General features: G+C 43.3%; 1 protein-coding gene across 4 annotated transcripts in view; it reads left to right on the top strand.

Annotated features, from left to right (window-relative positions):
- Positions 1-23565, top strand: part of TRPA1 (transient receptor potential cation channel subfamily A member 1) — a 211056-nt gene that overhangs the window by 122742 nt on the left and 64749 nt on the right. For all 4 annotated transcript variants that reach the window (XM_085853398.1, XM_085853399.1, XM_085853400.1 and 1 more), the window contains 6 exons: positions 6371-6419; positions 6621-6720; positions 6842-6942; positions 12046-12215; positions 14351-14515; positions 20628-20742. In XM_085853398.1, coding sequence (XP_085709524.1) covers positions 6371-6419; positions 6621-6720; positions 6842-6942; positions 12046-12215; positions 14351-14515; positions 20628-20742 — 700 coding nt within the window. The remainder of the gene's footprint in view (positions 1-6370; positions 6420-6620; positions 6721-6841; positions 6943-12045; positions 12216-14350; positions 14516-20627; positions 20743-23565) is intronic.

Here is a 23565-nt window from a genome sequence, read left to right as displayed (position 1 = left end):
TCTCTAGAGACCTTTGAAATTTGGCCCTAAAAATGCCAAATGTGAAAAACGCATTTTTTTCCAACTTCAGTGGCTTATAATTTTATAATGGACTCCTCCAGAAAGCTAATATTGCAAATATTTACGAATTGGCATCCAAATTTTTTCAATTATGGCATCAGATAGCTTCTGGGATGCATATTTCTCACTCTATAGGAAGCTAAAAATGGCTTTTTGGCCAAAACGAGCTAAAATAAGGTGAAACTATAGTAACCCTCCTGAAAATATGGACCAACTTAGATTTTTTTTCCTCATAACACAGTGATTATAGGGTCATTATCTATCCATAGATACATTTTTGCTGGGATAATACTGTTAGGTGATGAATTATAAAAGTTTTACCATAAGCCCTTGCCTCTGAGTGCTCTAAAATGGACCAATTTTGTCTCCTGCTTTGACCATGTGGCTCGGGGTTTACGATCTTCATTTTTTTTCTAAACATTGCCTCATATAAGATGTGTCTACTGACCGAATAATTTTATCTAATGCCCATGGCTTCATATTAAAATAAATTTTTATTTACATGCACGTTTTTTATAATTATTCACTTTTTTCATATTCAGAAGTTTATAAATCTTAAATGGAACTATCCAGGAAAGAGTTATTGCAGAATTTTATTAACTAGTACACAAAATTTCAGATTGTGGCATCAGAATGTCTCTAGAAAGCACATACTCCTAGTTTTAGGAAGCCAAATATGGCAATTTGGCGCACTTGGTACAAAACAAGGTGAACTTGCAGGGCTGTGTATGAGGCTAAATTATGCTTCTTATAATAAGGATGTTATTTATTCATAAATACATGCTAATGATTACTTTCGTAAGTGATTACAAATTATAAATTAGAACAAATTTGAATAGTTGAGTAGCAGCTTTTTTATTTACAGATATACAGAGACAATGAATATTAGAAATTTTTATACCTTAGAAAACTCTTTAATGACCTTTCATCTTTTATGACATTCATTATCATGATTATCTAGCACTCAGAGGCCAACCTTCCTTGTATAATAGGTCTTGTGACAATCCTGGTCTAATTTGGTTCCAACATCCACTTGTCAAACTTGTGCCACTGGGCCCAGGTTTTTCTGCATCCATTTCCTTTGTTTCCTCTCTCCTTTGTTTTCCAAAGAGACAAACAGACAGACAGGTTGACTGTGCTGTCCCGAGTGTTGTGACAGACGATTACTCCATCTAGTGGTGTATGTCATAACTAATGACTTCAAATAGAGAACTGTAGGACATGTTTTTAAAATTAAAACCCAAGCATATGTTTGGATTATCATTACAAGAATTTATTTTTGAATAAAAAATGTACTTATAATTATTAATTCATGAGAAGAATAATGTAAGTTGTTACATAACCTCAGTTCGTGCTCCCTGCAGTTTCACCATTTTTGGTCAAAGTGGCATTTCCAACTTCCTACAGATAGAAACACATGCATTTATCAGGCATGCTGATAGCAGATCCTTAAATTTCATGTGCCAGTTTATAAATATCTGCAGTATCACTTTGCTAGAGTGTTCAGTTTCAGATTTAAAAGCTCATGAATATGGAAAAAGTGAATAATTATAAAAAAACGTGCATGTAAATAAAAATTTATTTTAATATGAAGCCATGGGCATTAGATAAAATTATTCGGTCAGTAGACTCATCTTATATGAGGCAATCTTTAGAAAAAAAAAGGAAGATCCTAAACCCCGAGCCACATGGTCAAACCAGGGGATAAAATTGGTCCATTTTAGAGCCCTCGGAGGCAAGGGCTTATGGTAAAACTTTTATAATTCATCAACTAACTGTATTATCCCAACAAAAATGTATCCATGGATAGATAATGACCCTATAATCACTGTGTTATGCAGAAAAAATTCTAAGTTGTTCCATATTTTCAGGAGGGTTACTATAGTTTCACCTTATTTTAGCTCGTTTTGGCCCAAAAGCAATTTTTAGCTTCCTATAGAGTGAGAAATATGCATCCCAGAGGCTATCTGATGCCATAATTGAAAAATTTGGATGCCAATTTGTAAATATTTGCAATATTAGCTTTCTAGAGGAGTCCATTATAAAATCATAAGCCCCTGAATTTGAAAAAAAATGCGTTTTTCACATTTGGCATTTTTGGGCAAAATTTCAAAGGTCTCTGGAGATAGATATTTTTAAAACTATGAGGAATTGAAAGCTAATCTTTTGCATGGTGGGTCGAGCCATATAGATCTACATTTAAGAATTTTCCAGCAAAATCTGAGGAGGTGACCTGGGGAGGTTTTTGAAATTTAGGTGAGTTGGCACGGAATGACCCTCATGTGGAATGATTTAATTTTAATTATGACATCATAGGTCACCTGGTGTGGCAGCCATATTGGATTTACCCTAAAACCCCCAAAAATGTTCTTCTGGACAGATCTGGACAGAATGGCTGGACAGATCGAGGAGAAACTTCACACAAATGTTCCCCAATACATGGGTGTACAAGTATGTTAAGGAATAATTGATAGGTCACATGGTTTGGCAGCCATATTGAATTGAACAAAAATATTAAATAATGCTTTCACTGGAACCACTTAATCAATCGACATGACACATCATAATTATGATCGAGTGGTGATGCGGAATACATGTTTTAAATTTCAACTTGATTACACAGATCGTGTGGCAGCCAGAATTATTAAATTTTTTGTTCTGGGTTATTTTTGTTTTTTTGATTTTTTTTATTATTAATTTTTTTTTTTGAATATGGTTTACTTGGCTGTGCCTGGATGGGTTTCAGGGTCGAGGAGTAGCAGCTGAAAAGTGAATCCTATCCAGGTTCCTCCTGATGACTTCATCTTTGCTTTTTGCGAGTTTAGATTCCTTCTGACAACTCAAATGCAGGATTGTACCGATTTGGTCTTCCATTTGATTTGAATTGAATTTATTTTAATTCAATTCTGAATTTCTGCTGACAATATCTGCTGCTCTTCCTTCGCTCCAATTGGTTCTTCTGACCATGTCCTTGTTAAAGTGGACATCTCTCTGGCTGTTATCAGAGAACCACCTCACCGCCGTCGAGTCTGGCATTTCACTCAAGCCGACTGGCAGGGTCTCCGAGCAGCCATCAAACTTACAGACTGGTCTCCTATCACTACTTTCTCAAACATAAACTCATCCTGGGAATTCTTTCAAAGAAACTTGCTCTCCCTCATGCACAGATTTATCCCCTCTCGTGTTCAGCTGTCTTACCCTTCCTCCCGCCCTTGGTTTACTGAAGCTTGTGGCGAGGCAGTTGTCCTGAAACAACTTGCCTTTGCCTCATGGAAAGCAAACCCAACTGAGGGCAATCTCAGTTCTTTCCACAAAGCTCGGAACAAGTGTGTATCTACCCTCAGGAGAGCCAGAAAACAACATCTTTCTCATCTCAAGTCTGAACTCTCAAACCTCTCTCCCTCCTCAAAATCCTGGTGGCGTTTAATCAAATCTGTTTCTGGTGTATGTTCCCCCTCCATCCCCTCCCTTACCTCAAATGGCCGCACTGTCGATTCCACACGTGATAAAGCTGAATGTCTAAACTCGGTGTTTGCAGCTAAATCTTGTGTCCCAAACCCATCACTATCTCTACCCACTTTACCCAGTCACACCCAACTGTCCCTGGACTCTGTATCCTTTTCTCCTGACAAGGTGGAGAGCTTGCTTTCAAACCTCGAGTCAGATTCTGCAACCGGTCCAGACGGCATCAGCCCACGTGTCCTCAAAGCCTGCTCTTCTGCTCTTGCTCACCCTCTCTCTGTTCTATTCACCCTCTCATTTTCCCAAGGTCATCTGCCATCTGCTTGGAAATCTGCTAACATCACTGCCCTGCATAAAAAAGGTGCAAAAACAGATCCCTGTAACTACAGACCAATCAGCCTTCTCCCAATCATCAGCAAGGTTATGGAATCCATCATCGCTTCAGACATGAAATCCTTCCTCTTCTCCAATGGCTTGATTTCCAATCATCAATTTGGTTTCGGACCAGGTCACTCTACCCTGGATATGCTGCTACTGCTCTCCCATCAATGGATGGAGGTCCTCAATGCCAGACAGGAAATCCGAGCCGTATCCCTGGACATATCACGTGCTTTTGACACAGTCTGGCACCCTGCCCTACTCACCAAACTCTCTTCCCATGGTATTCAAGGCCATCTCCACTCATGGCTCGCAGACTTCCTCTCCTGTCGCAGTCAACGTGTGGCCCTAAATGGAGTTCTTTCATCCCCTCTTCCTGTGCAGGCTGGAGTTCCTCAAGGTAGCGTTCTGGGCCCTGTTCTTTTTCTGGTTTTCATCAATGATCTCTCGGACTCTCTGGAAAATCCTCTATTTCTCTTTGCCGATGACTCCACCCTCTGCCGTACCATCTGTCATCCCTCAGACCGGCAAGCAGCAGCTTCTTCACTCACTGCAGATCTGGATAAAATCACAAACTGGTCCAACACGTGGAACATGTCTTTCAATCCAGACAAATCTCACACTCTCACTATGTCTCTTCGAAAGGACCGTTTACAAAACCCCCCATCCACTTTCTCAACAATCCTCTGGAAGAAGTCTTTTCTTTCAAGCTTCTGGGTCTCACTATCTGCCATGACCTTTCCTGGGAAAGTCACATTTCCAACCTTGCCTCAAAAGCCAGTCGCCGACTGGGAATCCTCCGTCGTGCAAAGTCCTTCCTCGGCCCTCTTGAGCTCCTGACTACTTACAAAGCTTTTGTCCGTAGCCTGATGGAGTACTGCTCTCCCCTCTGGGCTGGTGCTCCTGCCTCCCACCTTTCTCGACTTCACGCTGTCGAAACCAGGGCATTTAAGATCATCGGCATCTCCCGCAATGAAGCTGAGTCTTTGGGCCTCTCACTCAATCACCGCAGGTTGGTCGGTGGTCTTTCTGTCTTCTACCGACTCCTCTCCAGCCTTGCCCCCCTGCTCTCTCTGCGATTTGTCCTCACCACATTTCCACAGGGCGCTCAAGGTCCGCCAACAGCCCCTTCTGGTAAAACTACCAAAATCACGAATCACTGCTCATCTTCACTCTTTCATTCCTCTTTTTTCCCGCCTTTGGAATAAACTTCCTCACTCTATTCTTTCCCATTCTTCCCTCCAGGCTTTCAAAACAGCTGTTCACCACCACCTCTTATCTTCCCCCATCCAAATCCTCGATCTTTTCTACCCCCGATAATACACCCAAGCCCACTTCCTTCATTTCTCCTGCTTTCCTTCCTGAAAGTCCCTGTAATGTCCATCTTCTCCTCGCCATGTTCCCCGTCCCATCCCCATCCCTCTCCCTTCCACAGTTCACCTGTGTCTGTTCCCCAATGTTTTGTCCCTTCCACTCCCGCCCCTCTTGTCTCATGCCTCCTTGCTGTGAGTTGTGTGTTAGCTCTCATACGAGCCTCGACCAAGGTATACAAAAAAAAAAAAAAAAAAAAAAATTCAATTGAATAATTAAAAAACGTCAAAGGTCAGCCGGGTGTCGTTGCATCAAAGAGGGACGTCTTGGTACCCGGTCATCATTGCCAGCAGTTATAAAGTGGTAGTTCTAATTATGTCTTATTAATTATCTAACACACCAGTACACAAACACCACAAAAAATACACCACACAAAACTACACAAACACCACACAAAACAAGTTCTGACACGAGGGTCTGCAATCTCTGATTGCTCTTTCTAGTTATTTTTACCTCTGCCACCAAAAGTGAAGGAGCTTATGTTTTCACTCCTTTCTGTCTGTTTGTCTGTTTGTCTGTGTGCAGGATATCTAAAAAAGTTGTGGACGGATCCAGATGAAATTTTGTGGACAGGTTCGGTGTGTGACAAGGATGAACTTATTAGATTTTGGTGAAGCTCCAGATCCGGATCCGACGACTCAAATTTTTTAAGTGATTCTTCACCATTGATAGATGTGGCCAAAAATGGTATATCATGATAATTCAAACTTGTATTGGACCAGGTATGTTCTCGTGGATCAGGCATCATGTGGCGGAGATATGTGCTCTAACGAGTGCCCTTCTCGTGATTGCGTTTGTTGACTTTATCAATAAAACACCACGTTTAGTCATTGATGTGAAACTTTGGCCAATTTAGTGAAATTGAGTGGTTTTTGAGCTGGATTCCGAAAAGACCCCGGTTGGTAAGATTAGGTTGTAAAATATGTCGGTCGGACTAGGGTTAACCAGATATCATGCATCCATACACACACGCATACACATGCTTTTGAGCTCTAAAGGGCATGATCATTGTCTTTGGATAATTGTTCTTCATGCGAACTTGTATTATGGTACATTGTTGTGGCAAATCAGTTGAGTAACATCATGCTGAACCTTGCAGGGCTGCAACGTTTGATCACTCCCATCTCGTCGAATACCTCCTGGATGAGGTAACCAGAAATGTCATTTCAAATTAAGCTCACTCATTCCATGTGCTGCCCGATACGATAAAGATATGTCCGAAGGAGTACGAAGACATGTCCGATAAAGAAATGCGTCCTCGATGAGAATGCTTTCCTCTTTTTTTTTTTTTTTGATGTACATTCCTGTTCTATTTCCCAATTTTGGCTTTTGATTTTTATGACATGCAGGGGGCAGAAATTGATGCTGTAGATTCAAATCTACGAACACCGTTTCTCATCGCAACCTCTCGTGGTTCATGGAACTCTGCGAATGTACTTTTGAAACGAGGTAGGAAAACCACCCCATCAACTGTGGTAAGTCATTAAAATTTTTCTTCAGGCACTAAAAACGATGGCAAACGTTTGGGAAAAGCATGCTCATTATTCGTATGTGTATTATCACCCAACAGGTGCAAACATTCATCTGTTTGATAATAAAGGCCGTAACTTCCTTCACTTTGCTGTCTCCTACACTGGAGGACTTCAACAGTTTGCCCCAGAAGTTATGCAGGTAAGTAATTTTGCTTTTTTATTTTTTTTACAGTATCTGAGGCTGGTAGTGAAGCTGCCACACACACACACATCTCACACACATGACATACAAGGCCCTGGTGTGTGTGTGTGTGTGATGTTGGTTATCTCGATATGTGGGTTTAAGAAGGTGAAACTGAGTACTCCCAGGTCTCAAAATGTCCATCTCCATTTCAATAAGGGTGGTCACGAATCATGGACCAAGGTGTGAAGTTTTGTTTACAAACTTTTGTTTCGAGGGCTCTTTTGAGGATCGTCACTGAACCTCGGACAGCTTCCAACTGCAGTTCGTTTGTAGGAATATTCCCAGGAATAGTTTTTTATGATCTTTGTAAGGTTCTTCTTCATCATTCTCATTACTCAAATAACCACTGGTACTATTTTGGTACTCTACTGATTCCAGGATCTTTTTACTTAATTTTTGAGATCTTGGAATTTGGTCAAATCCTTGATTTCTGCGTGATTTCGACCAAAATCGCTGGGTACCGAAACTTCAATGTGTGTGTGTGTGGACATTTAGCACAACATATCATTCTCTTTGTGAACCGAGCTGTTGTGATCTCTCTGACACTGGAAAATCCTCTTTTTCTCTTTGCTGATAACTCCATGCAATACCATGACATCCCTCGTCCTTGTGACAGACAGGCAGCAATCAGAAGCAGCCTCTCCCCTCTCCTCAGACCTTGGTAGAATCACAAGCTGGTCAAAAACTTGAAATATGTGTTTTAATCCTGACAAATCTCACACTCTCACTAGCTCTCGCCAAAAGGACTGTCTTGTAAACCACCCCATCTACCTTCTTAACAACCATCTTGAAGAAGTTCAATCACTAAAATTCTTGGGTCTCAGTCTCAGCCATGATCCCTCTTGCAAAAGCCACATTTTGAATTTGGCATCCAAAGCTGGATGCCGACTGGGCATTCTCCATCGTGCAATGCCCTTTCTTGGCACACCTGAGCTCCTATCCACCTCCAAGGCTTTTATCTGCAGCTTGATGGAGTATGGCTCTCCCCTCTGGGCTGCTGCCCTTGCCTCACAACTTCCTAAGCTTGATGCTGGAGAAACTGAGGCCTTCAATATAATTGGAATCTCTCATGATGAAGCTGAGTCCATGGGCCTACCACAACGCCATCGCCGATAGGTCGGTGGTCTCACTATCTTATTCCTCCTCCTTATTGGTCTTGCACCTTCTGCCCTCTCTGTGCTTTGTCCTCCTCCCCCACCCCCCAGGTATCTGCAGGACACATGCAGTCCACCAGCTAATCTGATCATGTGCTTGTGTGAAACAGCCAAAATCCAGATGTGCAATGTGGAATGGAAAAGTGTCTTGTTTATCAAATAATTTGGTATGAAATTTATTATTATTGACATTGATTTGTAATTCCATAAATGAAACTGAAGGGTGAGTTTGTTTTTCCTGTTTTTAAATTCGAGTTATTTTGGATATATACATATATGTATATATATAGCCTGGTGTTGGCGTAGTGGTTAGTGTAGCGGCTTGGGTCCTGAGTTCAAGCCCCGTTGGCCACTTGAATAAATACACACCAGGCGGTTGACTCAGCCTGTCATCCTTCTGAGGTCGGCGAAGTGAGTACCAGTGTACTGGGCCCGGTGTATGCCCCGGTTAAAATAGGTGTACCATATCTCTGTGTCGTAAGAGGCGACCAGGGTTGCATCAGGAAGGGCATCCGACGTAAAACCTGTGCCAAATCACAATGCGGATCATACGGATGATCCGCTGTGGCGACCCCTAACGGGAGCAGCCGAAAGAAGAAGAAGAGAAGACATATATGTATATATGTATATATGTATATATATATATGTGTATATATATATATATATATATATATATATATATATATATATATATATATATGTGTGTATGTGTGTATGTGTATATATATATATATATATTTATATATATATATATATATATATATATATATATATATATATATATATGTGTATGTGTATATATATATATATATACACGGGGTGTCCCAAAAAATATACATCTTTTCATCTGCAAATAGGATGGTCATAACATATATTTTTAAAAAAGATATATGGCTGGATTGAAAGCTACAAGGTTGAAGTTTATTGTACCAATGTCAAAATTGCCACCAAAATTTAAATTTTGTTATAGAATCGTCGTTTTCTTTTAGACCACATGTTCACGTTGTCCGATCACTGCCTGCAAACACGATGTCATGTTCTCCATCACTTTGGGAAACGTTTCCTGAGGAATGTTCTGGATTTCTCAGTGGATGTTTTCCTTCAGCTGATCAAGAGTCTGAGGCCTAGTGTTTGCATAGATCCTGTCCTTGAGATACCCCCACAAGAAGAAGTCTGGAGGAGTAAGGTCACGGGAATATGGTGGCCACTCAACGTCTTCGTAGAGGGAGATAAAGCGGCCCTCAAAATGTTGGAAAGGCATTTTGTATGGAAAGCATGAATGTCTTGGCGAAGGATCCTCTGAACGGTGCTCTCATGAATGTTTGTCTCGGCAGAAAGTCGTCGAATCGATTTTTTTGGACTCTGAACGACCGCCTGTCTCACCATTTCCACATTTTCTTCACTACGACCTGTCCTCTTCCGACCACTGTGACCCTTGTGAAGGTCACAGATGGTTTCCACATTGGTCAACTTTGCGATGGTGCACTTTATTGTCCGAAAGTTTGGTGCATGGCGCAAGTGGATACCGAAATGTCTCAAGTAAAGACGTTGCACATGTATGACACTTTTTGTCTGGTGCCAAAGTTCAACAATTTTCGTCCGTTGTTGTACGGTCAGTCTTGGCATTTTTCTGGCGCTTGCTTGGTATCAAAATAAACTTCAGGGTCTCTGCAACAAGAAATTAAGCATTAATGACAAAATTACTGCTTTTTTAGGATCAAACGAAGCATTTTAAAAGTTGTCTATTTTTTTGGGACACCCTATATATACATACCTTTTTATATAATGAAGCTGATCAAATACAAACCCATCATTAATTGTTCGTAAATCATCAATGAATCGAAAGATGTTTCCACACCTTCGTGCAGTTGTGAGTTTCTGGACCCAATCAGACTCATACATGTGCAGGAACACATTTACAAAGAATGGTGCCGGATCTGAAGCCATGGGTATCCCCACTGTCTGCTGGAGTATCTTGTTGCCAAATGTAAAGAAACTGTTGGTTCAGAGAAATAGAATACTTTGTTCAAGTTTATTTTTTGTAAAACAACATGAATGTGGATTTTTCTTGACAGACCAGTTTGATTCTTTTTTGATAAACTTTAATGTATACTTTATTACCTCCTACAAATGCTCTACTGCTCTGTCCAATGTGGTTACAAGCTTGTCATGTGGAATGTTCATGTGATGCAGAAAAATCACAAGTTGATAGACATTTAGCTTTGTCCTTGTTATGTTGCGGATACTGTCGATTTATAGGTTTGGAATTATCAATGAACCAGAATTTTTGAAATACCAGAATAAAACCTCGCCTTGTCTTGGTAATTCTTTAAGGATTAATAAAGTAGTTTCACCATCCCTGTAATACTACCTGCCAATGGTTTCAAACTACATTCTCTACTTGCGATGATAAACCTCATCTTACAAGGCTTTTTGTGCATTTTTGTGATCCAGTGTATGAATGGTAATTGATGGTGTTTATCTGGAACTAACAGTCTTTTACCTTTTGAGTGATTTCAATGGTCTTTTATCAAGTATATTTTATGATCGTTACGTATTTTGTAGGTCTTTGAGATTCCAGTCTGTCAGCCCAATTATTCCAAGAGTGTTTCAATGTTGAATGTTTTACATACAAATGCAATATGACGATTTGCTTTATCAGTTCGAACAATAACATATTGTGTTTGAAACTGTTTTTAAATAATCACTCGTCTCTGGATTGTTTAAAATTACTTTTGGATTATTGATTCAAACTTTTCTTTTCGAATCAACATTTCTCCTTTTCACATGTTTCTCTACCTCCTCCATCCATAAAATCATTTGTGTGTGTTTTTGGTACTTTGTGTTTATCAATTTGTTCTCTCATCTGTTCCATCAGTCCTATCATTGTAAGTTACATTGCTTTATTCCAGTTAATCCTTTTATTTTCTCTATAATTTGGTCATTTTGTAAGTAATGCACGGAATTTTCTATCTTTCGCTATTCTGAGATCACCTGTGATGATGTGTTTGTGATGTGCACCTTGAAATACGGAATCTTGACCATTCCTCAACGTCTATAGATTGCACAGTTTCCTTATAGTTGAAGATTTTTTTCCCCCCTAATTGAATTTCGTAAAGTGTACACAACCCTTGGTGGTTCTTTGTTGTATTGTTTCTCAAAGTTAACTCCACACTTCCTTCTGTTGTAGTATTTTCTCCATCTTGATCATTTCCACCCTTTGTTATCAAACATAATTTTGATGATGTCATTGTCTTTGCTACGATTAACTTTAGATTTCTCTTTTATTCATTATATTGTCAATCATGTTCTGAATTGCTTCCAGGTGGTGGATGTCATATTTATGGTAGGATATTAAAACACACACACACACACACACACACACACACACACACACACACACACACACACACACACACACACACACACACACACACACACACACACACACACACACACACACACACACACACATTTATTATGATAGATGCACAATTGGCTGGAGGGGATGTTCTTGGGGTGGTGGGTAAACTCTTTAAATTGCTGGAGAGAAAGAGGAAGTTCGGAGAATGTGAGAGGAGTGTGGAAAGAAAGGAAAGAAGGTTGGGAGCAGTTGAGAGGAGTAGAGAGAGGAATGTGCAGAAGAGGAAGATCATACAAGGCATGGGGGAGCGAGGGGTTCAAAGAAAAAGTGTAATGTTTGCCAACATAGTAAATCCATGGTCATACAACTGCACTTTTCAGTTGCTGGGAGAGAAAATAGTTCTGCATTTGCAGTTTAATTTGTGGTTAGTATGTTGTAACTGTGTTATATGTGAGTGAATACGAAGCATTTCCCTGCAAGTTAGATTGATCCAATTTTATTTTGACATTCACCTTTGTCCGTTTTTGTTTTCTTTTCCAGCGAGAGGATGTCAGAAAGCTCCTCAACTCGACAGATCACGATGGCTGCACACCACTGCACTGTGCCTCAAAACAAGACCTCCCTGGAACCCTTGCCAATCTGCTGTTGCTGCGAGCATCAGTGGAGATCAAAACCAACAGCAACAAATCTCCACTGCACTTTGCAGCCGAGTAATGGACGCTGCACTGCACTGCACTTATTATAGATAATAATCTATCTATAAATTCCAGCAATCTCTGTGTGTGTGTGTGTGTGTGTGTGTGTGTGTGTGTGTGTGTGTGTGTGTGTGTGTGTGTGTGTGTGTGTGTGTGTGTGTGTGTATGTGTTTGGTATCCGCCTTTCCTCGCCGGCAGAATCGTCTGTACTGGTTATCCTCTAGGAATGGCGTTTATATTCGTTTATATCACAGGTGTTTGTTAACGTTCTATTTTGTTATATTAATGTTGTTGTATTCTTTTTGTGATTGGAATGATGCTCTTTGGAATGAAAATTTAGAGAGATTGAGATTATAAGAAGACAAAGGAAATTGTAAAAGGGGGCGGGGAAAAGGAAAAGGGGGCGGAGAAAAGGAAAAAGGGGCGGGAAAAAGGAAAAGGCGTGGTTTCCCCCGATCAGAATGGAAGGCTGTGACGTTCATTCATCCCTCGTGGGCGATTTATAATTGCTGTCGAAGATCGGTCGAATTATCACCACGATGGGACTTATGATTTCTCCTTCGGGAGAATGCTTCTTCAATTGTCCCACGAAAGATTGAGGAGAATTTGCGTGCCACTGCGATCTGTAGCGGCATCGTTTTCATGATATAATATGTAAATATTCTCAAGCTCGGGTTGATGGGGGGGGGGGGGGTTTCTGGAACCGGCTGCAACCGGAAGAGAGACGAGCGGGTTGTTCAGTTGCGGTTGGAGTGAAGGGTTGACTCGGATTCCGAACACCTCGGACATCTTTTCCTTACATGCTAAAGATCCGTCCGCTTGGCGTTTTGGGCGCGAATGATCGCCATTTGTTGGTGTCTATCAGACGATGACTTTATTTTTAAATCAGATATATTTTAACAGATATACTATCTCTTCACCGATGACTCTGCTCTCTGCTCTGACGTCTCTTATCCTTCTGACAGACAGGCAGCAACCTCTCCCCTCTCCTCAGACCTTGACCAAATCACAAACTGGTCAAACACTTGGAATACGTCTTTCAATCATGAGAAATCCCACATAATCACTCTCTACGAAACTGTAAGAACTGCAAATCCTCCCATCTACCTCCTCAACAACCCTCTCGAAGAAGTTCGGTCAGTCATACTCTTCGGTCTCACTCTCAGCTATGATCTCTCTTGGGCAAGCCACATTTCAAGGTTGGCCTCCAAAGCCAGATGCCGACTGGCCATCCTTCATGTGGTTCCATTGGAAGTGAGGGAAGGGAAGCACACACCAGAGACGGATTTGACAAGGTGCCATCAGGTTTTAGAGGAAGGAGACAAGTTTGAAATCTCATTCTTGAGATTGGACAGATGGTGTTTTCTGACTCTTTGACATGTGGCTGTTCGGGTTTGGGTTCACAGCCACATTTCAAATTGAGCTTCACTTTAAAACTCCTTCGAGAAGTGGGGAAGCTAAATTTTTAATTTTAACCACTGATTACATACAGGTGAAACCTATTACACTCGTTTTGTAACCTTTCAAACAAATAAGTTGCTCCAGAAGTGATTTCCGGCTAATTAGGCAAAGGGGTTGAATACTTTTGCAACTAAGAGTAGACACCCACTTTTGTTGTGGGTTTGTGGAATGATCTGAGGTTCCCTTCGGTCAGATTTGCCTTCCAGGAGGAGAATGCAAGTTGTTTTAAAGCAACTACAGCGCCACAGGATTCAGAGTACCAAGAGCGGGAGGATGGGTAACATAACTGAAGACGAGATGGGATGAATCTGTGCATAATGGAAAGGTTTCTGTGGAAGAATTCCCAAGTTGAGTTAATATCAGCGGCGGTGAATATCGGAGACCAGTCCTGAATTGTTAAAAATAAAATAAAATAAAAACTTATCCCCCTTTTTCCCATTGAAACAATAATCCGACACTTGCGGATTTGACATTCGCAGCATTTTCCAGGAACGTATCCCCCGCGAATATCGGGGCCTTACTGTATTTAGGTTATACGTGGCATATTGCACACACGCACGCACACACACGCACTCATGCACGCACACACACCAAATTATGTATAGTATATGATGTTCAAAAATAATCCATGTTTTACTATTGCACCCCACAGGGCGTGACTTGGACTGTTTGCTTTTGTTTGTGGACAGGTATGGCCGCTGGAATACCTGCATGCGTCTGCTGCAAGGCATCGAAGGCATGCGTCTCATGAATGAGGCAGATGGTGACGGAATGACCCCGATGCACCTAGCGGCACTCAACGGACACACACGTGTTGTGCAACTGTTTCTCGGAAAGGGCAGCCTTTTACTTCGGTGCTGCTTTCAGCAACTCTTACAACCCTAACACTGAATTCAGCCTTGTCCTCGATATCTCCACCCTACTGTTAACAGTCTTGGTCACCATTCCAATTGTATTATCTGAACAGTAAACACAAACAATGACACTTTAACAGTCACTGTTCTTCATAATTGGAACTGCAATCTGAATTCAAACCATGACCTGCACAAAACTACAATTTTACTTTGGTGTCTCGTTAACGAGAACGCTCTTTGTGATTAATTTTGATCCAATAAGAGCAAAAATAAAATAAGTAGAAACGATTTGGTTAATCTATCTATAATTCCAGCAATCTCTGTGTGTGTGTCTGTTTGTGTGTGTCTGTCTGTGACCGCTGTTTCTCGACAACCACTGGTCCTATATAATTGAAACTTGCGAGGTTTATTGCTGGGGCCCTGAGTATTTTCCTTTTCAAGGTTTGATATTAATCAGACAAGTGGTTCCCAAGTTATGGCCATTTATTTACCAAACCAATGACAGGACACGTTGCTGCGTAGGCGTGGCCGATGGGGAAAGGGCGCCTTAGTTAACAATGACAGGACACGTTGCTTGGCGTTTTGCACCCACAGTGTCTATCTTCTATCTATCTATAATTCCAGCAATCTCTGTTTGTTTGCCTTTCAAAAGGTTTGAAATTAATCGGACAAGTGGTTCCCAAGTTATGGCCAAGTTAGAGCGCGTTCCTCGTCACGGTTTACAATGTACGGACTTCCGGATAGTAATGACTTTCTGTATTGTAATAATTTCTCGATTTCTTATGCGCATTTATAGATAAACACAATGCCCCAATTCAGTCGTCATTTACGAGAGCAAAGGTAACGGCCTGTGTGGTTGTTTGAAAGTGTTTTTTTTTTTTTTGCACGTACGGCCACACACATATGGGCACACAAGAGCAAAGGAACGGCCTGTGTGGTTGTTGTTTCTGGTACGTGGTTTGAAAGTTTTTTTTTTTTGCACGTACGGGCACGCACGTACGGTCATGCACATACGGACATGCACGTACGGCCATGCACGTACGGGCACGCACGTACGGGCACGCACGTACGGCCACGGACGTACGGGCACACAAGAGCGAAGAAACGGCCTATGTGGTTGCTGTTTCTGGTACGTGGTTTGAAAGTTTTTTTTTTTTTGCACGTACGGGCACGCACGTACGGTCATGCACATACGGACATGCACGTACGGCCATGCACGTACGGGCACGCACGTACGGGCATGTGAGAGCGAAGGAACGGCTTGTGTGGTTGTTGTTTCTGGCACGCGGTTTGAAAGTTTATTTTTTATTTTTTTTGCACGTACGGCCACGCACGTACCGGCACGCACTATTTATATGAAATTACAACACGTCTGTTTGTCTGTCTGTCGGTCTATTCACTTGCAGACTTAAAAACAGCTTTCCCCATCTGCAAGAAATGCTGCATACATGCTGAGGGTACCTAGGGTCAGGTCGGGACAACAAAATAATTCCCTGCTCACCACGCCTTTGAGGGTGGTTGATGACTTGAGATCTTCATCTGTGCATGTGGAACAGTGCACGTTGTTTACGGACCCCTGCCAGAACGAAGGGCTATTGCTCGTCACTGGCACGGTATTGCTGGTCACTGGCATGGTATTGCTGGTCACTGGCATGGTATTGCTGGTAATTGACATGGTATTGCTGGTCACTGGCACGGTATTGCTCGTCACTGGCATGGTATTGCTGGTCACTGGCATGGTATTGCTGGTAATTGACATGGTATTGCTGGTCACTGACATGGTATTGCTGGTCACGGGCACGATATTGCTGGTCACTGGCATGGTATTGCTGGTAATTGACATGGTATTGCTGGTCACTGACACGGTATTGCTGGTCACTGGCACGATATTGCTGGTCATGGGCATGGTATTGCTGGTGCACGGGCACAGTATTTCTGGTCACTGGCACGGTATTGCTGGTCATGGGTATGGTATTGCTGTTCACGGGCACAGTATTGCTGGTCACTGGCACGGTATTGCTGGTCACTGGCACGGTATTGCTGGACACGGGCACAGTATTGCTAGTCATGGGCTCGGTATTGCTGTTCACTGGCGCAATATTGCTTGTCACGAGCTCGGTATTGCTGGTCACTGGCATGGTAGTGCTTGACATGGGCACGGCATTGCTGGTCACTGGCACGATATTGCTAGTCACGGGCACGCTATTGCTAGTCACGGGCACGGTATTGCTAGTCAGGGGCAGGGTATTGCTAGTCAGGGGCACGGTATTGCTAGTCATGGACACTGTATTGCTAGTAGCAGGCATGTTATTGCTAGTTACGGGCTCAGTATTACTAGTCATGTGCACAAAATGAATGTGCCACTTCCCCTAAGCTGCTCTCATAACAAACTACAAATACAATAAGCACAGTTTAAAACTAGAAGGGCAATCGGTAGAGTGCATACCTCCGCCACGCAATGCCAGCTCCATGAGATCATATCGAGCCAAATACATTTTTGAGATATCTTGCTATAAATCGTTTTTGGCTGCATCTCGCAATGGTGAAGAATCACTTAAAAAATTCTAGTAGTCGGATCCTGGTCCAGATCTTCCTCAAAATCTAATCAGTTCGTCCTTGTCACACACCCAACCTGTCCACAACATTTAATCTGGATCCGTCCACAACTTTTTGAGATATCCTGTACACAAACAGAAGGACGAACATAGAGACACAGAGGGGTGAAAACTTGACCTCGTTCACCATCAGTGGCGGAAGTAAATATGAAGAAGTTTTTTTTCAAACACTACTCGTGTTTCAAGGGATTCCACAGTTTCTGACCACCAATGTCAAAGCCTGAGCCAAGGATGAAAATCAATGACGATGACAACTCTGTGCTGTATTTTTCATGTTTATTGTTTTTCAAGCTCCATTGATTGCATCGTTGCAAGTTCACACAGTGTGGAAAGCAACATGTTTAAGCACCGACCGACCAAACACCCTTTACTCCAAAAATATATATTTTACATCCTCGTGGAGGATCTCTAAGTCTTACTCACGTTGTTGTTCATCATCTTCTTCTTGTGGACTTTTTTGTTTCACATCCTCCAGTTTTCATCGAAACTTCCTGAAACTTGGCGTGTATATGTAGAAATACTCTGCGCAGACAGTAACCATCTCCGATTTTGAAAATTCCTCCGAGAAAAAAAAGTTATGACGTCAAAATATCTCCGCTAATGGAAATCACCCAAAAAATTATCTCCGAAACTAGGCAAGCTTTTTGAATTCTGTTTGTGAAAATCAAGCCAGGCATTAGCACAGATAATTTATCGCAAACCTGATACATCACAATGACGTCATATTCGTTTTTATGACGTCATCATTAAGAGGACGAGGATCTTATCTCATTCGAGCTTGTTTTATAAATAACTGAACGTAGATTTAAGGCAGGTGTCGGCAACCTAAACCAGGCCGCGGGCCACTGGGCCACGTTCGGGCCACCTCGCGGGCCGCACCCCCCTCCCAACCCGAAAAAATAACAAACACACCTAAAATCAATGATAAGAAATGTAATTGTAAATTGAACCTTAAGACTTGCAGTAATCACAATGTGAAACAATTAATGTGAAGGCTGGTGATTCTTTGATGCAGACAGAGAGTCAATGTCTGGCTTGATGGAGGAGGAGGCCAGGAGGAGGACGTCTAAAAGATGAGCGTCTGTAAGCTGTGCTCTCGTCTTGTTCTTCGTCAGCTTCATGCGACTGAACAGCTGCTCGCAAGGGTATGTGGATCCGAACAATGAAGCAAAGCGCAGGGCCTCCTTAACAAGAGCCGGGAAAGCACGGGAGGCTGAGAGCGAGTGCCAGAACTTCATTGGCGACAAAAGAGCAAACTTTGTGCGGTGACTCTCTGAGCACTGGAGCTCAATGAGCTCCAGCTGAAGGTCGTCAGCCACATCCACAGAATCCACATCAACGGGAGCGGAGAATAGCTTGAACTCTTTCTCACAGGCGCGCACATCTTTGAAGCGTCTCTCGAACTCGCCTCGCAGCTCAGACAGGGCAGCGGCGTAGCGACGGCAGGCAGCGGGGGTCGGGCGCAGCTCAGCCAATCGGGCGAAGTGAGTGAATTTCTTCTGTTTGAGCTGATGCTCCCACAGGCGAAGTTTGCATTCGAATGCCTTCACGAAGGCGAGGAGGTCAGGTACCAAGACATCTTTACCCTGCAGATGGACGTTCAGCTCGTTTAGATGTCTAGTAATGTCCACCAGGAACCCGAGGTCACACACCCATGCGGGATCCTCGAACTGAAGGACAGGATTGCCCACAGGAAAGACGCCAGCTCATCCCTCAGGCTGAAGACTCTCTCCAACATCTTTCCTTGGCTAAGCCAACGGACCTCGCAGAAGTAGATCAGGTCGCCGAACTCTGCCTCTGCGTCAGCCAGGAGATCGCGGAACTGTCTGTGGTTGAGAGCACGGGCGCAAACAAAGTTCACCGCCCTGACGACAACAGTCATGACCTCCGAAATGGTCACAGACTTGGCGTACAGAGCCTCCTGGTATTGCTGGGCACCAGACAGTGAAAGCGCTTCACATCCTGCCGGTGTCCAAGGCTGTGCAGGTACTTCACAAGAAGCGCGCAAAGCCTTTCTTGTCCCCGACCATGGCGGGCGCTCCGTCGGTCATGATGCCCCACATGCGAGAGAGGTCGAAGTCGGCCTCCTTCAGCCAGTCTGTGACTGCCTTGCACACGTCGGTGCCAGTGGTGGTACCGCTGAGTGGGATGAGTCGGATGAACTCCTCAAAGATGACGAAGTCGTCCCTGCCACTGCAGAAGAAGATGGCAAGCTGAGCCGTGTCCTTGATGTCAGTCGACTCGTCCAAGGTGATGGAGAAGAAGCGAGCGGACTGACACATGTCCTTCAGGGTGCCCCGGACATCGGCGGCCATCTCCTCTATGCGGCGGGTCAAGCTCCTGGCAGACAGGCTGATGGCCGCAAACTCTCTCGACTTGTCAGGACACACGTTCTCAACCACGGCCATCATGCAGTCCTTAAGGAATTCACCTTCGGTAAACGGTTTGAGGTTGGTGGCCACAAGGTGTGCAACACGGTAGCTGGCCTGAGTGTTGCTCTGAGCAGCCGCTTGCGTCGAAGAGACGCTCCTCTTCATGAAGGCACTCTGCTTCTCCAGCTGGGCACTCAGACGCCCGAACTCTGCCGCCTTCTTGTCGTCAGGCAACGCAGCTTGCTTGGGGTGCACCGAAGTGAAGTGACGCTTCATGTTGCACACCTTCATGACGGCGACGGTCTCGTGGCAGATGATACACAAAGCCTTTCCCTTGCGCTCGACGAAGAACGCTCCCCATTCCTTTTTGAAGGAGCGGTTCTCGTCTAACAGCTTCCTCTTCTTCATAGTGAGGGTACTTTCAGCCATCTGAAACAACAACGAAAAAATATTTAACACCAAGTTAAGTGGACTAGAAGCGAAAATAATTGATTGTGACGTACAGAGACTGTGATATATGTGGAAGAATCATATGTCCACATATGTTAAATTTGCCGTCGGTTCAGAAAAATGTTTCGCGGGCCGCACCTAATGGAAATCAGGACAAGGCGCCGCGGGCCGCACGGGAGGAGCTCGCGGGCCGCATTTGGCCCGCGGGCCGCAGGTTGCCGACCTCGGATTTAAGGTCACCGTTATCAAATACAATTTGGTGCTGGGATGAATTTCTGACCCGACTATAGGTTGTCATCCCGGTGTTTCGCAGGCAGGACGAGGCATCGAAGCATGTGCCGTACCTCGGATGGATGTTAAACTGGTGTCCCGTCTGCCGCTGTTAGTTTATAGACATTAAAGATCCCACGGCGTCCTTCACGAAGAGTCGGCGACTTATCGCCAACATCCTGAACAAATTTACAAATTCCTGCCCCAACTGCTTCCACCCAGTGTGCTTCCTTGTTCAGGAACAGGTTTCGGCCATCCTTGACACCTTGAAGGTTTAAAGCATTAATCCATCAATTTTTTTGGTAATGCCAAACGTGGTTATAATCTCGGATTCTATACGAATGTTTGTATGATGGATGATTCTAGCAAAGTCTTCTTGTATTGTAATGCACTGGTCTACCCCAGGGATTACAATTGGCGCAGCAGCCTGCACTGTGCAGCTATTGGTGGCTACACTCAAACCATGTCCGTCCTTCTCGAGACGCATGCCAACCTGTTGGACAAGGCTGAGGTGGATGGGGTGAGTTTCTGGAAGAACAGCATGAAAATGTCCGAATGGTAATTTCTTCGACTGACAAATGAATGTGATGCAGGTAATTAGCCACAAAGAAGAGTGTGTATATCCACTGATACCTTTGTCAAATAAATTACTGAATTCATTTTTCACACTTTGAATTCACGTACAAGCATCTTGGTTCACAATTACACTGCACACTTTGGGATGAGACGAGTATATTTACTTGTTACACAAACATGGTGGAATTTTAAACATGCTCCATCTGTCACTTCTCTCCTCTTACACTTACATCTTCCCAACATTCTTTTCCTTCTCTCCCCTCTCTTCCCCGACCTTATTTTCACTCTCATAATCAAAACTTCAATCTCTTCATTTTAATTTTCTCAATTTATCACCCACACTCCTGCTTCCTCCATTTGACAGGATGGTCTACCTATTAGCATTTAATAATTTTTTTTTTTTGGACTATGATTCCCCCCACGCATGGAATGCGAAAAGCGGGGTGAAGCAATTGGTTTACTTCGAATGAGTAATTACTTCGAATGAGTTTACTTCGGCTCGAATGAGAGCTAACACACAATGCACAGCAAGGGGGGCCTGAGACAAGAGGGGTGAGAGAGGGAAGGCCAAAACAGTGGAGAACAGAGACATTAAGAGATCTGTGGAAGGGAGAGGGATGCCTATTGCATCCCTACTATTATTAATCTGTCTCTGGAGTATGCTCCCCCTCCCTCTCTTCAAATGGCATCACAACCGACTCCGCTCGTGAGAAGCGGAGTGTCCCTAACCTCTTGTGTCCCTAACCCCTCGCTTCCTGTAACCACCCTACCCAGTCACATGCAACTGCTCCTGTGTCCAATGCATCTGAGAAAGTCAAGAGGTTTCTGGCAAACCTTGATTCTGATTCTGCGACTGGACCGGATGGCGTCAACTCACGCGTCCTAAAAAAAAAATTCTGCTGCTCTTGCACGTCCTCTTTCTGCTCTTTTCCACCCTATCATTTGCCCTTGGTCATCTTCCAATTGAAGTCAGCAAACATCACTGCATTACATAAATAAGATGCTAAAACTGATCCCCTTAACTACGGACCTATCAGCTTACTTCCAATCATCAGCAAGATCATGGTCTCCATCATCACAGTTGATATGAAATCCTTATTTTTCTCCAACAGCCTCATCTCAGTTCATCAATTCATATTCAGACCAGGTCACTCCTCCTTGGTCATGGTTCTTCTACTACCCAACAATGATGAAGGCCCTCAACGTCAGACATGATATCAGGGCGGTCTCTCATACCTCGAGCTTTCGATACAGTCTGGCATTCTGCCTCGCTTTCCAAACTCTCTGCCTATCGCATCCAAGTCGAACTCCACACATGATTTACTGACTTTCTCTACTCTTGTAGCCAATGCGTGGCTCTCTACGGAATCATTTCATCTCCTCTCTCTGGTAAGGTTTGAGTGTCCAAAGGCAGTGTTCTGGGCCCAGTCTTATTCCTAAACTTCATCAACGATCTCTGACTCTCTGGAAAATCATTTTTTATACATTTCCTGAAGACTCCACGCAGTTCCTTGACATGCTTTATCCTTCAGACAGGAAGGCTGCAGCCTCTTCCCTCTCTTCAGAATTTAATAGAATCACAGCTGCTCAAACACATGGAATAAGTCTCTTAATCCTGACAAATCCCACACACTCACTCTCTCCTTCTCCAAAGGGGGACCGTCTGGCAAATCCCCCCATCTACTTTCTTAACAATCCTTTTGAGGAAGTTCAGTCATTCAAACTCATGAGTCTCACTCTCAACCATGATCTTTCTTGGGCAAACCACATTACTAAGTTGGTCTCCAAAGACAGTCGCCAATTGGGCATCCTCCATTGGACAAAGTCCTCCCTTCACACACCTGAACTCAAATCCACCTTCAAGGCATTATTCAGCTTGGTGGAGTCCTGCTCTCCCCTATGGACTGCCACCACTTCCTCAGTTTGACACCATGGAATTCAAGACCTTCAAGATAATTAGAATCTCCCACAACAAAGCTGAGTCTATGGGCCTATCACTTTACAATTGCAGACATGTCGGTGATCTTTCTTCTGCCGTCTTCTTTCTGGTGTTGCACCCATTTTCTGTCTATGCTTTATCCCTCCCTCATCCACCTCCAGGTTTGGCAGGTCGCCATATAAAACCATGATGCTTTCTTCCCATATTACCCCTCACCAATCCCATCCAAGTTTTCCAGTTTTTCCTTCATGACAGTTTGCAACTCTCCATCTTGTCCACCCCTTTCATTCTCCCGAGCCCTCATTCTTCCCCACATCCCTTATTTCTCCAAGTCTCCCTCTAGTTTGTCCTTCTTCCTTGCCATTGGCATGCTTCCCTCTCTCGTTTTACTCTTCCATTTGTTCTCTTTCATCTTGATCTGTTTTTTGTTTTAGCTCAACCACAAACTTCAACATTTCAAACAAAGAAGTTCCCTTACCCCCCCCCTCTCTTTCCAGTTTTTTAATTGTGATAGCAGAAGCTTCATTGCTGAACTTCAACACAAGGGGAGGCTATTCGGCCCATCAATACAAAGCCTGCACTCGTATTAATAATTTTGTGGTGATTTGTCCATGCTCTACCAACTACCCTTTTAAATGCCGAGCATCAAACAGCATTTAGCATTTTGAGAGTTTTTTGGTGTCACTCGGCCAGGGTTCTAATCACTGACCTCTATGATTCAGAGCAGACACTCAAACCATTAATCCACCAACCAAATTTACAGGGTGAATCATAAGTCCCAGGCCACGGTTTTAGCTGCTTATACAAGAATTATATTTTATTAATACC

This window comes from Eptatretus burgeri, chromosome 13 (genome assembly GCF_056783735.1).
Source record: "Eptatretus burgeri isolate ZD-2024b chromosome 13, Ebu_testis_v1, whole genome shotgun sequence".
NCBI classification, from domain to species: Eukaryota; Metazoa; Chordata; class Myxini; order Myxiniformes; family Myxinidae; genus Eptatretus; species Eptatretus burgeri.
The sequence above is the reverse complement of the archived record's forward strand: the minus strand, read 5'-3'. Positions and strand labels throughout refer to the sequence as shown.